This window comes from Glycine soja, chromosome 5 (genome assembly GCF_004193775.1).
Source record: "Glycine soja cultivar W05 chromosome 5, ASM419377v2, whole genome shotgun sequence".
Classification (NCBI taxonomy): domain Eukaryota; kingdom Viridiplantae; phylum Streptophyta; class Magnoliopsida; order Fabales; family Fabaceae; genus Glycine; species Glycine soja.
Window position 1 is genome coordinate 38,239,613 of NC_041006.1, and position 19,076 is coordinate 38,258,688.

Below are 19,076 nucleotides of genomic sequence, written 5' to 3' on the forward strand. Positions count from 1 at the left end.
TTATTGTTATTGGAATAGTAAGTGGTGAATTTGACAAAAAAAAAAAAAAATACATGTTATTGGTAGTTTTTCAATTTGTAAATGTTTAGGGTTTAGTTTAGTGCTTAGGGTTTAGTTAAAGGCTTAGTGTGTAGGCATTAGGGATTAGGATGGTTGGATTAGGGTTTATCAACTAGGGGTGAGGACTTATACGAACAAACTACATCCGTATGATTTATTAGCTAGGGGTGAGGACTTATACGAATGAACTACATCCGTATGGTTTATAAGGATGTAGTTCATCCGCATGGTTTATACGGATGAAGTACATCCGTAAGTACAAACTAATGCACATGGATGTAGTTCATCCATATAAACCATACGGATGAATTACATCTTCATCCGTATGTTGTACTTCATACTTACGGATCTACTTCATCCGTATGTGAAAAAAAACCAAATCTACTAGAACACTAGTTATCCATAAAAGCAAGAAAAATGTGTATCTCCGACGAAATCAAACCAATAACTGCAACAATCATCCATGGGTAACACTTTTAGCTCCACTGAACTGCTACCTCTCTCAACAATGGAAAATGACCACGAACGGGAGAAACTGGAGCACAATGATAAAAATGTAAAACAAAAAAAACCACCAGCAATAGTGCCATTTAAATGAAAAACAAGCAGGGGCATTTTTGCCATTTATGAAATATACTGGGTGCACCAGCAATAGTGCTGGGTGCACCTAGCAACACCCCTTTAAAAAGGGCTTGTTATCCCCTGCGATTAATCCATTAGGACACATAAATTAACGTTCTTGCAAGAGTGAATTTGGATCCATGTGCTTAAACTGGCAGGTCTTATTTAGTTTTTAATGAATTATGTTTGACAAATTTTATTTATCATTGATGTATATTTAATGAGATTTAGCATGTTAATTGTTATTATTACGTGTTAAACAGGGGCTTATTATTAACGTGCTAAATTAAGATTTGAACGTATACACCTTGCAAAGAAAAGAATTCATAGACCGTAAGTGAAACAAAAAGAGAAATATAATCAATACTATAATTTTTTTTTTGTTTTTTTTTATTTCCTTTATTCTTGTGAGTTTTGATTGCTCCTGTTTTTTTTTATAAAAAAAAAATTATTCTGGTTTCTTATTCTTTCAAAATCAGTATTTTGGGCGATTTATGATTGTTTCCTGATGATGTGATTAACGAGTCACTTTTTCGCAAGCATGTAACATTTTATAATTTTATGTAGACAATTTAATTAACTTTTTGGTCACTCTATTTATGTTTGGTCTTTATGTAAATACCTAATTAATAACCAAAAATGCCTTTTTCTTTTCTTTTCTTGATCCTTTCTTTTTGTACTAAAAAAAGAAATTAAAAATTTCCTCTTCATTGTATTTGGTTGTCCCTTTTCTTTTTATGTTAACTAGAGAAAAATAATAAAAAATAATTAGTTTTTTTATCTTTCCATTCAGAAAACAAGAATGAAAATACATTTAAAATTAAGTTGAAATAAATTGTTTTAAGCTGGGATAGCCTGTAGATGAATGGTAGAATGAGAGGAATTGACTTATCTGGGCAGTTGTAAGTTTGGTGTAGCTAAGGCAAATGCTTGTCTGTGCAGCGAGCTCCACTCTTACTTTCTGGCCATTCAACACCAAATCCCACCACCGATTTTTCTCAAATTCGCTCAGCCTCCCTCTCACACTCACACACACCCCTTCATGCTTCCTCCAAACCATCAACCCCAACCCTACCTCCCATTCCGATGACGCCCTCCGCCTCACCGTGCCTTCCGCCGCCGCAGTCGCCGCCGCCATTCGCAAAGCCTCCACCTCCCCCGTCCAATTCACCCAGCAGCTCGAGAACGAGCGCCAGAGCGGACTGGTGCTTCCCAGCACCGACTTCCACCGACTCTGCCTCCACCAGCTTCATCTCTTTCGCAGAATCGTTCCCGAAGCCCTCCTCTCGGTTCCGATTCTCATTTCCTTTCTCCTGTTTTTTAATTCATCTCATCTGCATGCATCCTTGTCTAGCTTCAATTCAAGTCGCTTAAATATACCATCAATTTCATCTCTCAAGTATTATCCTCTCTACCAACAAATAACAAGTATTAGAAATCGTGCTTAAGTACTCTTTCAAATATTGAAAAACTCTTCAAATTGATCCCGGACTATTAGTAAAATATATCAATTTTCTATAGATCGAACTAATGGATATTCGATACTTGAGGGATTACTGTGGAGAGAGAATAATACTTTTTTTTGTGGGGGGTGGGGGGATCGAATTGATGATTCGTCTGCTTCTTTAAATTAGCATCATCCGTCAATCAAGGTTTTAAGTTGCCATCCCCGTTGAGGTTTTGTTGTTATCCATTTATATTGCAGAAATTTGAGGGAAAATAAAGCTGATGTAATTGCAATTTCAGTCCCAAGGACAACAAAAGCCTTCATGTGGTGGCTGAAACCGCAGTTGCTGAGTGTTTTATAAAACCTTGCCATCAATTTAGTCTTGAATTTGACCAATTTTGTTGGTTCTTCGTGTATGTGCACATTAGTCAGTCAATTGGGTGCCTCAAAGGCTGTAACCAAATTAACTAGCAGATGTTAGGCACTAGATTGGCTAATTTGGTAATGTTAGGGACCAAATTGATCCAATTTCATGGATCAAATTGATCGACAGATTGTTACTAGAGATAGGGACTAAATTTGCTTTTTTTGTAATATTTATGACCAAGTTGGCTGTTATTGACAAATTTAGAAACTAAATTGATGTTTTACTCATTTTAGGGGTTAAATTTACATTTCTAATTAAGCACTAAAATGTATGCTTTCTTAAATTTGAACTGAGTGATGTGGTTAAGGAGCTATGTTGTTTGCTTTGTTCAGGTGTATGTTAGACCAGCTGGTAGTTATGTGATGGATCGGTTGGAGCTGCGGCGGGTTGCACTGTACCCTGGAGATGCAGAGGCAGAGGGCATTGTCATTCTTGTGGGTCATTTTAATATTCCTGCAGGCTTGCGTGCTGCCGAGGCCACGCTTTCCAATTCACAAGTGTGTTGAATACCTTGAGCACACAATGTGCTTCTGCTTCTGTTCCACTGTGCTTGATTATTCTTGTTGGGTAGGATGAATGTTAATATAGGTTTGAATGTTAATTGTAGGTTAATGTTGTCCCTGAATGTAAGGCTGTGGTTCTTCCGATGGTGAAACACCCATTTGTTGTTGGTTTCTTGGTTGCTGAGCTTCCATTGGTGGAGCAGGAACAGTGTCAGAAATCTCAAAGTGATGGGCCAGAAAACCTCATGTCTGTTGAGGAACCTTATTCATTTCCTCCCTTTTTGGATTTAGATAAGAAGTCAAGGGAAATTCAGAATCTTCAGGTCAAGAATGAGGCAGTTGGTATGCATAACTTCACTTCTGAGCAAAGATCAAATGCTGTCAACATTTCACAGTCTCTAGCTATGGCATATGTCATGGATCAGGTTTATATACTGCATCTTTTTCCCCTGAAAAAAAAGAGAGAAGAAAAACCATTACATTAACGCGTCACTATTCAAATATGAAATGCTAGAAAGTTTGATGCTACATGAATTTTGTGGGAGTTGCCTTGAAATTTGCATTTCATAACATTTGCTACTTGAATGTGTGCTTTGCAAGTTGTTGCATTGAAGTTCACAATTATTTAATCCATCACTTGAGTAAGACTGAGTAACTGTTATTTTTTAGCTTGCAATGCAAGTCTTTTAATTTATTTCTCTTTAACTTTTATGTATGGTTTCAAGACTGTTATAAGAATAGCTTTGACATCTTGTATGGGCCTAAATTTATGCTACTTTTACAGAAAGCAATGTTACTTCAGCAATCAACATGGCAAAATAATGTCAGGATGGGTAATCTGGTTGAGCAAGTATGAGTTATTGACTATTGTTGCATTCCTTTAATGTCTCATTTTCATCCTATTCTAATTTTTTTTTTAATTTATACAGATCCGTGGTCCACTTTCAAGTATTCAAACCTTAAGTAAAATCCTGTCTACACAGACAAAGAGAACTCAGGTTTGAAAATTGTCTAAATTGTACCTGATGAAATGTAAATTGACATGCACTTACATTTCTGTTATTGGGGAACCCAGTAGCTGGGTTGGACAAAGTCCAAGCTGAACTGACACATGATCATGTCTAGTCTCTGACTCTACAAGTGCACATTTTTAAACTATCATTAAATTACTTTTTTAGGTGGATTTAATATTCTGAAATGCCTTTATTTCAGCATGCACTTTATGTGTACTGAATGTGCTAACTTTAGTGAGTTGGTGATTGGTGACTATCTTATTCATGATGCCTTGAATTGAGTTCTATCATAGTTTTAAATGCAAGGATATAGGAGATGTTTGGTAAAAATATTACTAAATAAATATAGATCTATCCAGAAAATTAGAGTGAACATGCTGCAAAAGGAAATAAAGAGTTCAATCTCAAAGGATGTTGAATCTAAACTATAGTTATTCATAACTTGTAGTTATTGCATGTCAACAATGTCTTATAATTGGTAATTGCACAGATTTCACATGACATTGTTGAAGACCTCTTGGTGCAAGGTGATCGTCTGAGGGATGTTCTCCAACAACTACAGGATGCTGTTTATTTGACAAAGGTACTTCTTTCTCTTGTACTTATAATCATGCATACATGCAAATACTTTTCGTATACCTATAATCAATTAATGACTTATTGAATTTCAATGTATGTTGGCTGGAAGATCTTGAATCCTCATCACTTGTTGTCTCTTGACTCTACCTCTATATAATTTTGCATGCAAAAATACTCTTATGGGCAAGTGTGTCTTGTCACAAAAGTAATAAAGGGATTTGAGTCCTAAGTATCATATTCAAGGGATTAATTCAATTCATGTTTATTGAATTAGTGAGTTCTGTTAAACCTTTTGCTATTCAAACTATCAAAAAGGGACTACTGCAAAAGAATTAAAAGAGAAAGATGAATTAGGAATTTAATTCCCAAAGAACATGAAGAGTTCAGTTATAAAATTGGCTAGGGCTTTGGCCTCATGTGTATACAATTGTGGAATTTCCAATTTCTCTATACTTATGTGTTCTCTTATCAGTCATGAATCACCTCTTCTAACCTATTAAGAATCTGTGGTCATGAGTTGTTATATTCTTACCCTTGTCAAAATACCAAGTTTGGTCATGTAAGGCACAAAACAAGAAAAACATAATGAACCAAGTGACCTGTTAATTTAATAATAATAATAACCAATTGGAATTCAAGAATTGAGGTTTGGTCATGCAACAATTCTAAGTGCATGTTTGATTCAACTTATTTTAGAGAAATAACTGCTTATATTAACATTAAGTAACTCCCAGTTATGGATTTAGTTACTCATTTTCAAAAGATATACTAAATAAAGCAAGAACTCATTAAACAATCCATAAACAACAAAAGCAAGGATAAAAAGCCCTTTCAAATTCATAAAACACAGGTTCCTAAAGTGAAAACGTTTAAAAATTAAATGTTGTTGAAATAAACAAAAAAAGGCAAGCAAACACTGATAGAAACCAGTGCCTTTGATATTCAATTTTTGTCCAATATGTAGACAAATATAGTGCGCTACAATGAAGAAGCAATCAAGAAAATGAATGGTTCTACTCACATACTTGCTGAATCATCAAGATCTCAGTTGTTAGATAGCTCTCCAGGTGATGTCTCTGCAAATAAAATGAAAAAATCTAGTGAGTCACTATCTCTAAGTGCTGCTGTCCAAGATATAGAGATGCCACTACCACCTTTGGCCCTTGCTCCATTGCAACATGGAATCAGGTAGGTTTCATTGGTTGGTTAATGCTTATGCTTCTTTTCATAGTGTCATGATGTATCCCCATATCTTCTATATAATATATTCTCTTGATTTTGTTATATCTCATAAACTCCTAACTTGCACTTTTTGTTGCATCAACAATCAACAATATATTATAAAGTTAGTCTCTTTCATTAGCTTTTAGATATTTATTTCTTTTACCTTTCAACAGTTAAATTTTTTCTGCATTTATTTTGCTTATGCTTTTCATTCATGTCAGGAAGATCATGCAATGTTTCTGAAGTATTGGCAGACTTGGTTGATTCAGTGAGACCACTTGCCCAGGGTCAAAAACGTGTAGTAGAACTAAGTGAACTCTCATCATCACCTTTGCTAGCTGCTGTAGAAGAACCTGCATTGCGCCAGGCTTTCAGCAATCTTATTGAAGGTGCTTTACTACGCACACATGTTGGAGGGAAGGTTGAAATTGTATCTACGGCAGCACCAGCTGGTGGTACCCTTGTACTTATTGATGATGATGGACCTGATATGCACTATATGGTAACTTCAGCCCACTCCCACTCCGACTCCCTGCTGTGCTTACTCATTTTTCTTTGCGTTTAATTTGCAAATTTGAAGCATCTCCATGGGAAACTTGGGAACATTTAATGCTTTGGACTTGGTAAACAGTGTATTGATGCCATTTTGTGAGGGAATTAGTGCAGCTTTTCCCAACGTATAATTTGCATGATTCATAATCATAGTAACATGTCTGTAAGTCTATAGAGATTTGGAGCCCTCCATAAAAATACCATTATATTGTTGATATTCGAACACTTCCTTTGTGGTACACATAGCACTTGATTCTATGACATCTTTCAAGCACTTCCTTGTTGCTTCTATTCAAACAATTCTTCGATTGAGTGCTTTATTCCTAGGGAATTGAATTTTGTGAAAATGGAAACTAATTGTTGGTTATGAACTTGCCTGCAGACTCAGATGCACTCACTCACACCTTATGGACAAGAACTGTTGTCTGATAATATGATTGAAGACAATATGACTTGGAACTTTGTTGCTGGGTTGACTGTTGCCCGTGAGATACTCGAGAGTTATGGCTGTGTCGTCCGCATTGTTTCGCCTCGGATTAAAGATGCTCCTCTTGGAGCTGGGGGAACTCGTGTGGAACTCTGGCTTCCTTCATCAATTGTACAATCTGATTTGAGTAGCCACGCCCAAGAGGTATAGCATGAGTTTGAAGTTCCATTGAAGATAAATAGATTCCTTCTCATACAATTCTACATTGTAGCACTTGGCCAGTATATAAGATTGTGAAATTAAGGAGTGGTAAATATTACTAGTTCTTTCTTCGTTGTTGCTAAAGATAAGTATCCGGTTCTGTATATAGCTCGTAAAAATTTCTTTGGTTGAGTTAATATATTACTTTGCTGTGTGTCACCATGTAAACAATAACATAATAAACAGTGTATGCATATTAGATGACAGGAAAACTTGTTGGGTTTTTACAAGAGACTACGTATCTGATTTGTACCATGTGAATCCCCTTAATCCAATATAAATAAACGAAAATACTCACAGTTTTCGGAAATGACTCATAATTATTATCCTTATGTATTGATTTGTCTAAGGAGCAGTATACGGAAGTGTACTTGTTAAAAAAGATGCTCAAACTTTATTCTTTTACAAATAAATATCTATAACTTTAATTTCGTTCTAATAATTTCTTAAACTAAATCTTTTTTTTTTTGTGTGTGTACATAGGCATCCCAATTTCAATTTGTCTCAATTAATCCTTAAGTTCACCCCCATTTCTTTATGTACGTAGTCTTTTGTGGAGGTGGGTTTACCATCTGTAACAAGCTTGACAGAAGATAAATGCTTTGTGGGGTGGTAGCTGTCCTTATGCAGCAATGGTTTATGTAATTTATGTCTTGGGGTGGTCACTCCTTGTGACTTTCCTGTTTGTTATGATTAATGAAATGTTTTGCTTTTCCGAAAAGAAGAAAAAATCCTTAAGTTCATCCATTTGTAAAAAGTCTCTTGTATTGAATTGGGGTTAAATTATTAAAGAAGAAATCTCAACTGCTTATTTATTTTAAATTTGTCAATCATTTATTAGTTTAATTTTTATAAATCACTTTTCTAAATATTAAAACATAATAAAGTTCTTCTAAAAAACATAATAAAATTAATAAGTAAAATAAATAAATAGATATTTTTTACTGGTATTTATTTTGTTTATTTTTTTTCTAAATTCATATTCTTTTATTTATATCTTAATATATAAAAAATAATGATTTGTAAACAAAAGATTAATAAATGATTGTCGTTTAAGTTTGGTGGACAGAATATGACAAGACATGATAGATGATAGAAGAGCAACATAAAATTATTGTTTTTGTTAAACTTACATAAAGTTTTTTAAAAAAGTAACTTTCAATTATTTTTTTATTTTTAAAATTTTAACAGTTATCTTTTTGAAGGAAAAATTATAATCTTAGCAAAATTATGAGATATTTTATTTATTTATGTAGTTACTTTTCATAAAATTATATAAGATTTTTATAACTTTTATTTAAATATTTTTTAAAATTTATAATAACGTTAAATCTCTCCGTTAATAAAAACAAACAAGCTAACAATTAACAATTTTTTATGATAATAGTAATATATATATATATATATATATATATATATATATATATATATATATAATTGTTTAGTTATTTAAATTTCAACTATTCATTTCCATCAAAATGACATGGATTTCCTGGACTACTTTAGAGTTTAGATGATCTAATGCATAATAATTGTTAATCAGAAAATCAATAATTTAAAATATAATAAATTCATTCACATATACAATATTAAAATATCAAAATACATTTTAACAATTTAATAATTTATTATATGTGTAATCGTGACAATTTCAAGCAATTAATATCATTATTTTAATTAATAATTAAAGTTTTATTGTCGTACATTGTTAGTCTCCATACCAAAAAAAAGTGACAGAAGCTTACGCCTCTATAAATCATTTGAAGCTGTGGTGGTGGAACTCGTACTTCATATTGCTGAAAGAAACTTGATAATTTTTTAAGGAAAACAATATCAATGCTCCTAAGTCCTAAACTTTATCTTGATTAATTAAATCAAATTAAAATTTAGGGTATATATTTGTAAAAAGGAGTATGGTTTAGGATATGATTCAATATTCTTTTAACCACAAGACTTCAGTACAACACTCCCTACTCCCTACTCGTGTTGCTGCTGCTTGGAGTGGTGAAAATCACCACCGTGCTAGCCAATTTGAAGCCACGCTTCTTCTATGAGCATCCCCCAATTGAGAAACCACCCACTTATGAATCCCCACCACCAGTGCACCACCCTCCATATGAGAAGCCACCACCAGTGTATCAACCACCTCATGAAAAGCCATCACCAGAATACCAACCTCCCCACGAGAAGCCACCACCAGTGTATGAACCCCCTTATAAGCTGCACCACAAAGACTGAGGCAGACGATGTGAGACTTCCTAACATCCCCCCTCCACAGATGTCGCCGATGTAGGCGAGCCGCCGATATGGCGGAGAGAGCCGCCGACATGGCGGAGAGAACTAAGACGGGCTATAGGCTCTGATACCATGTTAGATTTCATCTTAAAACCAATTGACATTAAGTGAAGTTGTCCAACAGATATATAGCCCGTCTTAGTTCTCTCCGCCATATCGACGGCATCTGTGGAGGGGGGATGTTAGGAAGTCTCACATCGTCTGCCTCAGTCTTTGGGGTGCAACTTATATATCTGTTGGACAACTTCACTTAGTGTCAATTGGTTTTAAGATGAAATCTAACATGGTATCAGAGCCTATAGTCCGTCTTAGTTCTCTCCGCCATATCGGCGGCTCGCCTATATCGACGACATCTGTGGAGAGGGGATGTTAGGAAGTTCTACATCGCTTGCCTCAGTCTTTGGGGTTGGACAACTTCACTTATTACCAATTGGTTTTAAGATGAAATCTAACGGTGTATCCACCACCACCACCAGTGTACCAATCTCCTCATGAGAAGCCACCCATTTACAAACCTCCAATTTATGAGCCACCACCATAGGAGAAGCCACCGGTCTACAATCCACCACCTTATGGCCGCTATCCACCATCCAAGAAAAACTAATAACCAGTTGCCAGCGTCACATGTTTTGGTCTACTCAAAGTTAGACCTGTCCTTTTTCATATAAAGCTTTTTGTTTGCGTTTAGGAAGCACTTTTAAAATGTGAATGAACTACAGTCTGTCCTTCTGCATGCACGGGTTCTTTAAAATAAAGGCTTTATGCCTATGTATAATAATTTAATCTTCCTTTCACCATCCATATTGTAATGTCAATTACTAGTGGGTTTATCTATGGCTACAATAAGTTTTTCTGTGTTTATTTATAAGTCTTCTGTCTTTATTTACATGAACATATATAATTCTGTCCGTACGTACTTGTTTTTATTTTTTGTTTCTTATTCTTTTATGAACGGTAAGTAACGACAATGTGTAAAGTTGCGTGGTCTATATGTTTAAATACACATCTCTAAACCTGTCAATGAGAAATACTCTTGTTTACCTTGTTTATTTCAAATTGGGAGAGTAGACCTATCATAATAGACAAATTATTAATTAAATGGTATAACTATGCAATACGAAGTGATACTATGTTATCGTTGATTGGTTGGTCTGTTTAAACTTTAAAATAAGATCTATACAAATATTTATATATCTTCATTTGGTCTTGGTAATTGTGTAAATTTTACTTTTTAATCCGTACATAAAAATCATTTGTTTTAGTCTCCATATAAATTCTTTTAGTTTCATTTTGGTTCCGACCGAAATAACTTTGATATCTTAACGGTTAATGACATGGTAACAATGGAAAACTATTTATAGGGAGAGACATGCCAAATTTTCTTGCATGTCAAGTTTATCAATCTTAATTAATTTTGTTGTTTTATTTTATGCATAATACTGAAATCCCCCAACTCGATGAAAATGTAGTAGTTGACCGGTTTAATTTGTGTGTTTCTTTTGGATAAAAATGTTTATAAAACCAAATATTATTGACACAAGTAATTTTATATTTGGGTTCCTTAGTCAAGGTTTGAGTTCAATTCTTGACTTGGACATGGAATGGAAATTAAAGATATAACTTTACTCCAAAAATGGACCAACTTGTGGGAGAAAGATTAAACTTCTTAGTTATACAGAAAAATTAAAAAACTTTTATATAAATGGATATTGTCAAATAGGTTGCATTTGTATTTATAACCATTACACATGAAGCAATGGAGATAAGTGGGTGGGATTGAGCATTTGTACTTGCTAACCTGTTTCTGGTTTCAACTGCATGAAAATAATATTCTTAGCAGATAAAGTATTTACTACTTTTTATGTGGGATGCTTTTCCTCTTAAGTAGAAATTTTATGGATTTTGTGTAAATTTTAGTAATATTATTATTATTTCAAAATATAAATATATACCAAACAATTAATAAAAATTATATAATAAAATTTTATTTTATTAAACATTTTTTTAAAATTATTCACGTAGGTTTCTAAAAATAAGCAGGTGTACACATTTCAACGATATTGTGTAGCATCTCAAAAGAAAAAAACAAGAATTATTTTGGTGTTTCTTCTGACATATTTCTTATATAAATATGTGTATTCTCTTATTTATAAGAAAGACACTATGTAATTGTTCTATTTTTGTATATTTAAAGAGATTGTAATGTATTTTTTTTAATACATGTAATTTTCTTTCACTTAGTAAAAATATTTTTTTGGTTTTATCTGTAATGTTTTTCTTATATACATGGAGGGTTTTTTGTGTAATTTTTATGGATTTTGTGTAAATTTTAGTAATATTATTATTTCAAAATATAAGTATATACCAAACAATTATTAAAAATTATATAATGAAATTTTATTTTTTAAAATTATTCACATACTTTTCTAAAAATAAACAGGTGCACACATTTCAACGATATTGTGTAGTATCCCAAGAGAGAAAAAATAAGAGAGTTATTCGGTTATTTCTCCTAACCTATTTCTGATATAGATATGTGTATTTTTTTATTTATAAGAAAGATACTATGTAATTATTATATTTTTGTATATTTAGAGAGATTGTAATGTATTTTTCTTTTTTTATATACATGTAATTTTCTTTCACTTAGTAAAAATATTTTTCCTAGTTTTCTGTAATTTTTTTTCTTATACATTAAGGGTTTTTTCATGTTGACGTAGAGAACAAAAATGTTACTTTAATTTTTATAAGAGTATCTATTGGCACTCTCATATATCTATTGTTCCAAAAATAAACTATTTAAAAATACATTGAGAGAATAATTTAAATTATTTTTTTATTAAAAGATATTATATCTAATCTTTATGAAGCAGTCTAAATTTTAAGATATTATATCTATTCTTAATTAAGTCATTCTAGGAGTGCTAAAACACAATGGGAATTGCCGTCAACAAGCTAAGATCAAACAATTCAAATCATACAAATAATATGGACTCTACATTTAACATAAAACTTTAAGACGTTAGGTGAAAGTACAGTATACCTCTCCACCAACCTTCACTAAAAACTTTCAAATGAGAAGCATTGCTATAACAGACAATATACTTTTGGATAGATTCTTTTCTTTTAAAAAATTCAATACCCTATTTTTTTGTAAAATGTTAAATATGAAAGTTTTGGTTCTTTTTCAGAGACATCTTGGACAAAAAGATTTCCAGTAGTCAGGACTACTTGAACATACATATAAATTAAACCAGTAATTTTTCAAATGATATATGTGAATCAAATTGGATCAAATAACCTTTTTTCACACAAATTCTCTTACACATGCAGGAAGATGCTTCCGACAGCATGTTTGAAAATTTTGCCTCACATTAAAATTAAGCAAAACATTCTTGGGTGGGAACTTATATGTATGCTTTTTTTTTTTATACATGGAGAGCCCTCAAGGCCGAACTTATATGTATGCTAATCAGTCTTAATTTGATTTTGTAAAGTTGCACCCCCAAGATTTGAAAAAACGGTCTGCGACCGTGCACGGATGAATGCAATTTAAAACCTTAGTTGAATGTGCCATGCATGTGTGAAGAATATACACATATGTCACTGTTAGATTAAGTTAAACAAGTACAGACAAAATTATATATGTTTAATTTTTATTATTTTAACGTATAAAGCGAGAAGATTTAAGCACAGAGAAAAATAAACACATCGTAGTCATGCATAGATAAAGCCATTAATATATCATTGGCATTACAATATATATAGTTGCTGAAAGGGAAATTAAAGTTAGTCCAGAGAGGCATAAATAGAGCTTTTATTTTGAAGAACTATTGCAGGCAAAGGACAAATTGTACTTTCCATCTTAAACCGGTAGCTTCTCATATGAAGGGTGGTTGAGGCTTATATATTATGAAATGGCTGTGGTGGTATTAGTAAGTGCTCATATGTGGGTAGGTTTATATGTGAATCATTACGGACTATGGGGTGCTCTTGATGATGAAATGAATTCGGTAGTGGATTTTGGAGGTGCTTTGAATGAAGACATGAATTCAGTGGTTGATTTTGGGGGTACTTTGGATGATGGCATGAATTCAGTGGTGGATTTTGGGGGTGCTCTGGATGAAGGCAATTCAGTGGTTGATTTTGGGGTGCTCTGGATGAAGGCATGAATTCCGTGGTGATGGGTGCTCTTGATGAAGGCATGAATTCAGTGGTGGATTTTGGGGGTGCTCTGGATGAAGGCATGAATTCAGTGGTGGATTTTGGGGGTGCTCTTGATGAAGGCATGAATTCAGTGGTGGATTTTGGGGGTGCTCTTGATGATGACATGAATTCAGTGGTGACTTTGGGGGGTGCGAAGGCATGAATTTAGTGGTGGCGAGTGGTTTCTCAAGATCATGACTTTGGGGGGCAAACTCAAAAAATGATAGCTTGAAATTGGCTAGCACTGGAGTGGTGAGAACCACCACTCCAAGCAACAGTCAGTGTAGTACCGAAGTCATGTCTCAGCTTGGTGATCAAAAGATATAACAATGATAAACTATTTATAGGAAGAGCGACAAAGGAAGTTTTTTTGTCTAGGTCATCAATCTTCAGTTGTTTTATTAAATATATACATAATATTAAAAAAAACATTTATAAAACAAAATATCTTGATATCCACCTATGTATTCTATCTTTATCATATAATTTATTTTACCTACATTTTTTAAGCTTAATTGTCATATGCTTTTAAAAAAAAGTTTAATTATCATCTAATATTATTAGTTGATTAATAATTTACTTTTTCTTTTTAATTTCCTAACTAGTGCACGAACATTGGTTAGTGGAACCTATCAAACAGCAAGTTGGTGACTAGGGACTAGGAGGGCGAGCAAAAGTTATGTAATCAATTAGGTGCAACTCAATGTGATCTACTTAGCAAAAGTTGTTTATCAACCCTCTTGTGGTCATAATTTTAAAATCCAGACTAATCGATTTGATCATGAATCGATGATTTGACCGAGTCAGGTTACATAGAATAAGAGGTTAGATAAAAGAACGGTTATATAATCAATTAGGTGTAACTCAATGTGATCTGCTAAGCAAGTAAGGTTGAACTAGTGACTCGATAGGGTTAAATCGTTGACTAGGTTGGGGTCATGTAGTGTTTTATTTTAAGAAAAAAATTACTCACAAAGGCATCATTTTACCATTAATGACTAAAAAAAATAAAGAAAGAAAAGGGCATATTAGCATTTAATTGTCTCATTCCTTTGAAAACTTTAAAGGTCCTCAATCTTTGTCGTCAACAACATTTCCTCCACCTTAAAGCTTATGAATTATGATGTTTTCTTATTAATTTGTTGTGTGCCATGTTTTCTTCATTTTATGCTTTCTGTTTGGTTGCACATTTGATTTTGTTGTTGTAATGTGATTATTGATTTGGTTTCGATATTACTTATTCAGTATGATGTGTTTAAGCAAGTATTATGTTTAACTGTTTTAGGTAGTTGATATTGTGAATCAGTTATGAATAATAATTTTTTTGGATTTTATAGTAAGAGATGTATAAATTTTTCATTTTTCTAAGATTGACAAATTTTGTGGATCAATTAGTAATTTAGTAGTTCGGTCATTGATCTAGTGACACAATATCTTCATCGGATCTATTTTTAAAACTGGCGGTAGGGATCTCAATCAGACACAAAGCCGAAGGGAGACACAAAGCTTCGTGGAGGGAAAAATAATATTTGTGGAGATACATGCTTAAAAGCTACTTGCTTAATTAAATAAGTTGCAGGTTATTTTACTTTATGAGGACTACTGGTTTTATTTTCCTTTTGGTTAGTTCAAGAAACATTGGGATTGGATCTCACAAATTTAGAATAGCAAAATTAGTGAGATTTGTTGCATTGTGAAGAAACACACACTTAGAGAGCTCATGCAAATAGTGCAGCCGGTTTTGTTGCTGCTTGTTAGTTACACCCTTCTTCTCTTTCTAACTCAAAATGCAACACATCTTGTGTTGTGAGAGTTTATATATATTAATTGAGTTAAATCTTCTTATGACATTATTATTAATAAAATTATATTTATTTTATTAGAAAATTAATAAATAATATTTTTACCCGAGGAAATGTTCCTCTTCATCATTATAGAATGACAAACTCTCTTTTAAATATTTAACACAAGTTATATATGCATATTCATCGAAGGTAATATTCCTACTTGAATCTTATAGGATCAATATCAAAGTTTCAATAACATATTTTTTCTACTATTATTTAATGTGATTATATATATTTCAAACTCAAAATTGATTAAGTTAAAATAATTCGCCCGAGCAAATCAGATAATCAGTTGAATTTGCACCATATAGACGAGGTAACCATAAGTAGGTGAATGCTACCCAAGCTTTATCTTATTAATTTATTGAGAACAAAAAGGTTGTTTTAATAAAGTGTACATATGTGTGTTTCTCACTAAATAAAACGTTTAAATGGATATTGTAAAATAGATAGGTTGCACAAGTTGTCCTTGTATTTTTATAACCACTAAACATGAAGCAATTGAGAAAATTGGGAGGGATTGACCACTTGTACTTCTAAGTCCTAACACGTCTCTCGTTTCAAATACATGAAAATAATATTAATTATTAGTTATTACCATATAAATCTGTACTCATTCTTATGTGGGATTCTTTTCCACCTAAGTAGAAACTTTACGGATTTTGTGTAAATGTTAGCAGAAAATGCATGTATTATTTCAAAAAATAAGTATCAAATATAAATAACAATTTATCATTTTTTATATGACAAACTTTCATTTTTACTAAACACCTTATTTTTAATTTTGTTATTAACATCCCTAAAAAAACCCGTAAATATTTATTTTTCTTATTAGTCATATTAATATTATTAACATTTTCCAGATATATCTGTTATGTTGACCCTTGGACACCATATTCTTTTTCAATATACATCAATCATGAAACTAATCTACACACATAATGAGTAGGCTATTCATAAAAGATTTGTGAGGATAGTGAAACTAACCCAAACACATTATCATGAGTAGGAATGTAGGATATAGACGTCTTACGTTTAATCGATACGTAATCGCACTGTGGCACACAGCAACATGTGTGTGAGAAATTTCTGCTAAACTTATTATATCGGGTAAATTAAAGAATGCTTCCACCTTCAGATCTTTCCATTAAGGGATATACACGCAGGATTAATTTTTTTGCCAGTTTTATCTTAAACCTATTATATCGAGTAAATGACACAACCAGCTCTCATTTTAGTCCCTAGATTTAACGAAATTAAAATAAAAAAGCTCCTTATATTGATGTTGATTACTCCAATGAGTTCTTAACTCATTCGATAGTATTTGAGTTTGATTTTTAATTAAAATATTTATTAATCAAATTTTATTTATCACTCTAGATTAATCAGACTCTCTACCAAAAAAAAAAAATCTCCAACTTTTAATTCTTTTGTCTCCATCCTCCCTCATAGTTTCAAGCCTTTCGCATTTGGGGGTGAGGAGGATCCATGAGCCATGGCGCAATGTCGTTGGACGGTGTTAAATAACAAACTGGAGGTAGGGACCAATTTGAGTGAGTTCATCAATTTTTGGGGACTTCTTTTTAACTTTCTAAATTTAGGGAATGGAATAATAGTGGGTTAAAAATTTAGGGAACAATTTGACTATTTTGTCTTGATTTGGAGCAATAAATGGTATAAAACATGTAACCTCTTACACATTTTTTTTAAGTTTTTATAGCATTTTTATATAATTTGGGCTAAATTATATATTTAGTCTTTTATCTTAATTTGATGTCTTATCTTTTAAAAAAAAATTAGCACTTTATAGTTTAAATTTAGATTAATTTGATTTTTTTTTCAATTTAAAATTAACATTTGTTAATCATTTTTACATAATCATAGTTAAAAAAACACCATAAAATAATAGTTACTATTTTAGACGTGTTTTCGCACATGCAAAGAAATTTAAAAAATTTCATGCTCAATTTCTCTCTTATGGTTTGATAAATCTTAAAATTGATTGATGAATTTTGTCACCATGTGTTTCAATCAATATAGTTAAAAATCAAAGGATTTTATTAAAGTATGAGTAAAAATAAATATTTTCATGCCGCAAATTTAAATTTTAAGTGTATCTTATGCTTCCATGTTATGAACGGTATCGTTCTTGTAGATATTTGGTAACCAAAATACCATACTTTTGGAATATTTATTTCGTAATACATTCAAAAGTAATTAAAAATATATATTCCAAAATACCTTATGATAGTTATTATTCATCCATAACACCTATTCCATAACCAAAGTATCATATTTTTGGGATCTCAATATAAGTGTTCTAAAATACCATACAGATAGGTGTAATTTTTCATAACACTTATTCTATAACCAAAATATTAAACTTCTAGAAAAGTCTATTTTGTAATTTATTAAAAAATAATTACGCAACAAGCGATCCAAAATAAACAATGAGGGGTATTTTAGACGTCAAACCTAAATTTTAAGTGAGAAGGGAGTGTAGGATAAGTTTTATCGGGTGCCGGAGGATAAGGCCTACCTATTATTATAGGTCACAATTTCTATTTGATTGACTTTGGACTGATCCGCATTAGGCCCATAACCCATTTTGGACAGACCAGTTTTAATGTTTCTTTAAATTAGTTTCTATTCTGTCAAAGGACTATAAGTTTTATTATATTATTACTATTATTGCTATTATTATAATAATATTATAATTTAATCACTGTATTATTTAAATAATTATATTACTATACTTTTCGTTTAATGAATAGTTAAATTATAGTCTTCTTCATCTGGTCATTGTTTATGAAAATGAAATAACTTTTATATTTAATTTCTTTCTTTTTGTAGTTATGTAGTTATCTTTCTTATTTTATTTAAATTTTTGCCTCAAATCAAATTAATATTTTTAATTAGTTATCCAGTCAAAGAAAAGATTAGTTTCCTCAATTATTTTAATCAATACTCACATTTCCTTGATTTACATTAAGTATAATGAGATGTTTGACTTTGTAAATTATTATTATTATCTGACGGTCATTATTATTATTTTCTACGATTATTTCATTAATTAAATTAACTTTTAAGATATTTTTAAATAAAAAATTAGATGCATTTTTTGCATTTCTAACTTATTATTTTTACTGCTAATCTACATATATATAAAAACTGTCCAACACCTTGGGCATGTCTTGGTGCTGGACAGTCCTAACCTATTTTTATTTAATTTTTCTTATTAAGATTTTTAACCCACACCTTACACCTAGTTACTGATAAAACCGTGTAAATATGAATTTTCAAGTAGCCGTAAAACCGGTCATCGAAGAAAATCAGTTGGAAAGAGTGACCTAACATTATTCGGCTTCAGTTCCCGCACTGACCATTATAGATGGGAATTCTCTGCAATCACGTTTTTGTGACTGCTTCAAATTCTGGCCATTAAAATTAAATTATACGTTATACATTAAATATCAAAACAAAATATAAGTTGAAAATTTTTGGTCCGTTAGATGACGACTGCATACCCTGCACTGCAGTTGAAAAGGGTCCCACAATTACTGCAAGAGTAGTATTCACAAATTCAAATTTTCGTGTCCGTTTTATATATTTTT

The 19,076-nt window shown here is 32.0% G+C and overlaps 1 protein-coding gene across 1 annotated transcript; it reads left to right on the forward strand.

Annotated features, from left to right (window-relative positions):
- The first annotated feature begins 1,530 nt into the window (after positions 1-1,530).
- On the forward strand, positions 1,531-7,369 carry LOC114413075 (chloroplast sensor kinase, chloroplastic-like). The gene is made up of 9 exons (XM_028377254.1): positions 1,531-1,970; positions 2,888-3,052; positions 3,163-3,483; positions 3,843-3,908; positions 3,988-4,056; positions 4,562-4,654; positions 5,615-5,838; positions 6,100-6,376; positions 6,809-7,369. Exons 1-9 carry the CDS (start codon positions 1,608-1,610, stop codon positions 7,061-7,063), a joined length of 1,833 nt encoding a protein of 610 aa, XP_028233055.1. The 5' UTR covers positions 1,531-1,607; the 3' UTR covers positions 7,064-7,369.
- Positions 7,370-19,076: the final 11,707 nt, after the last annotated feature.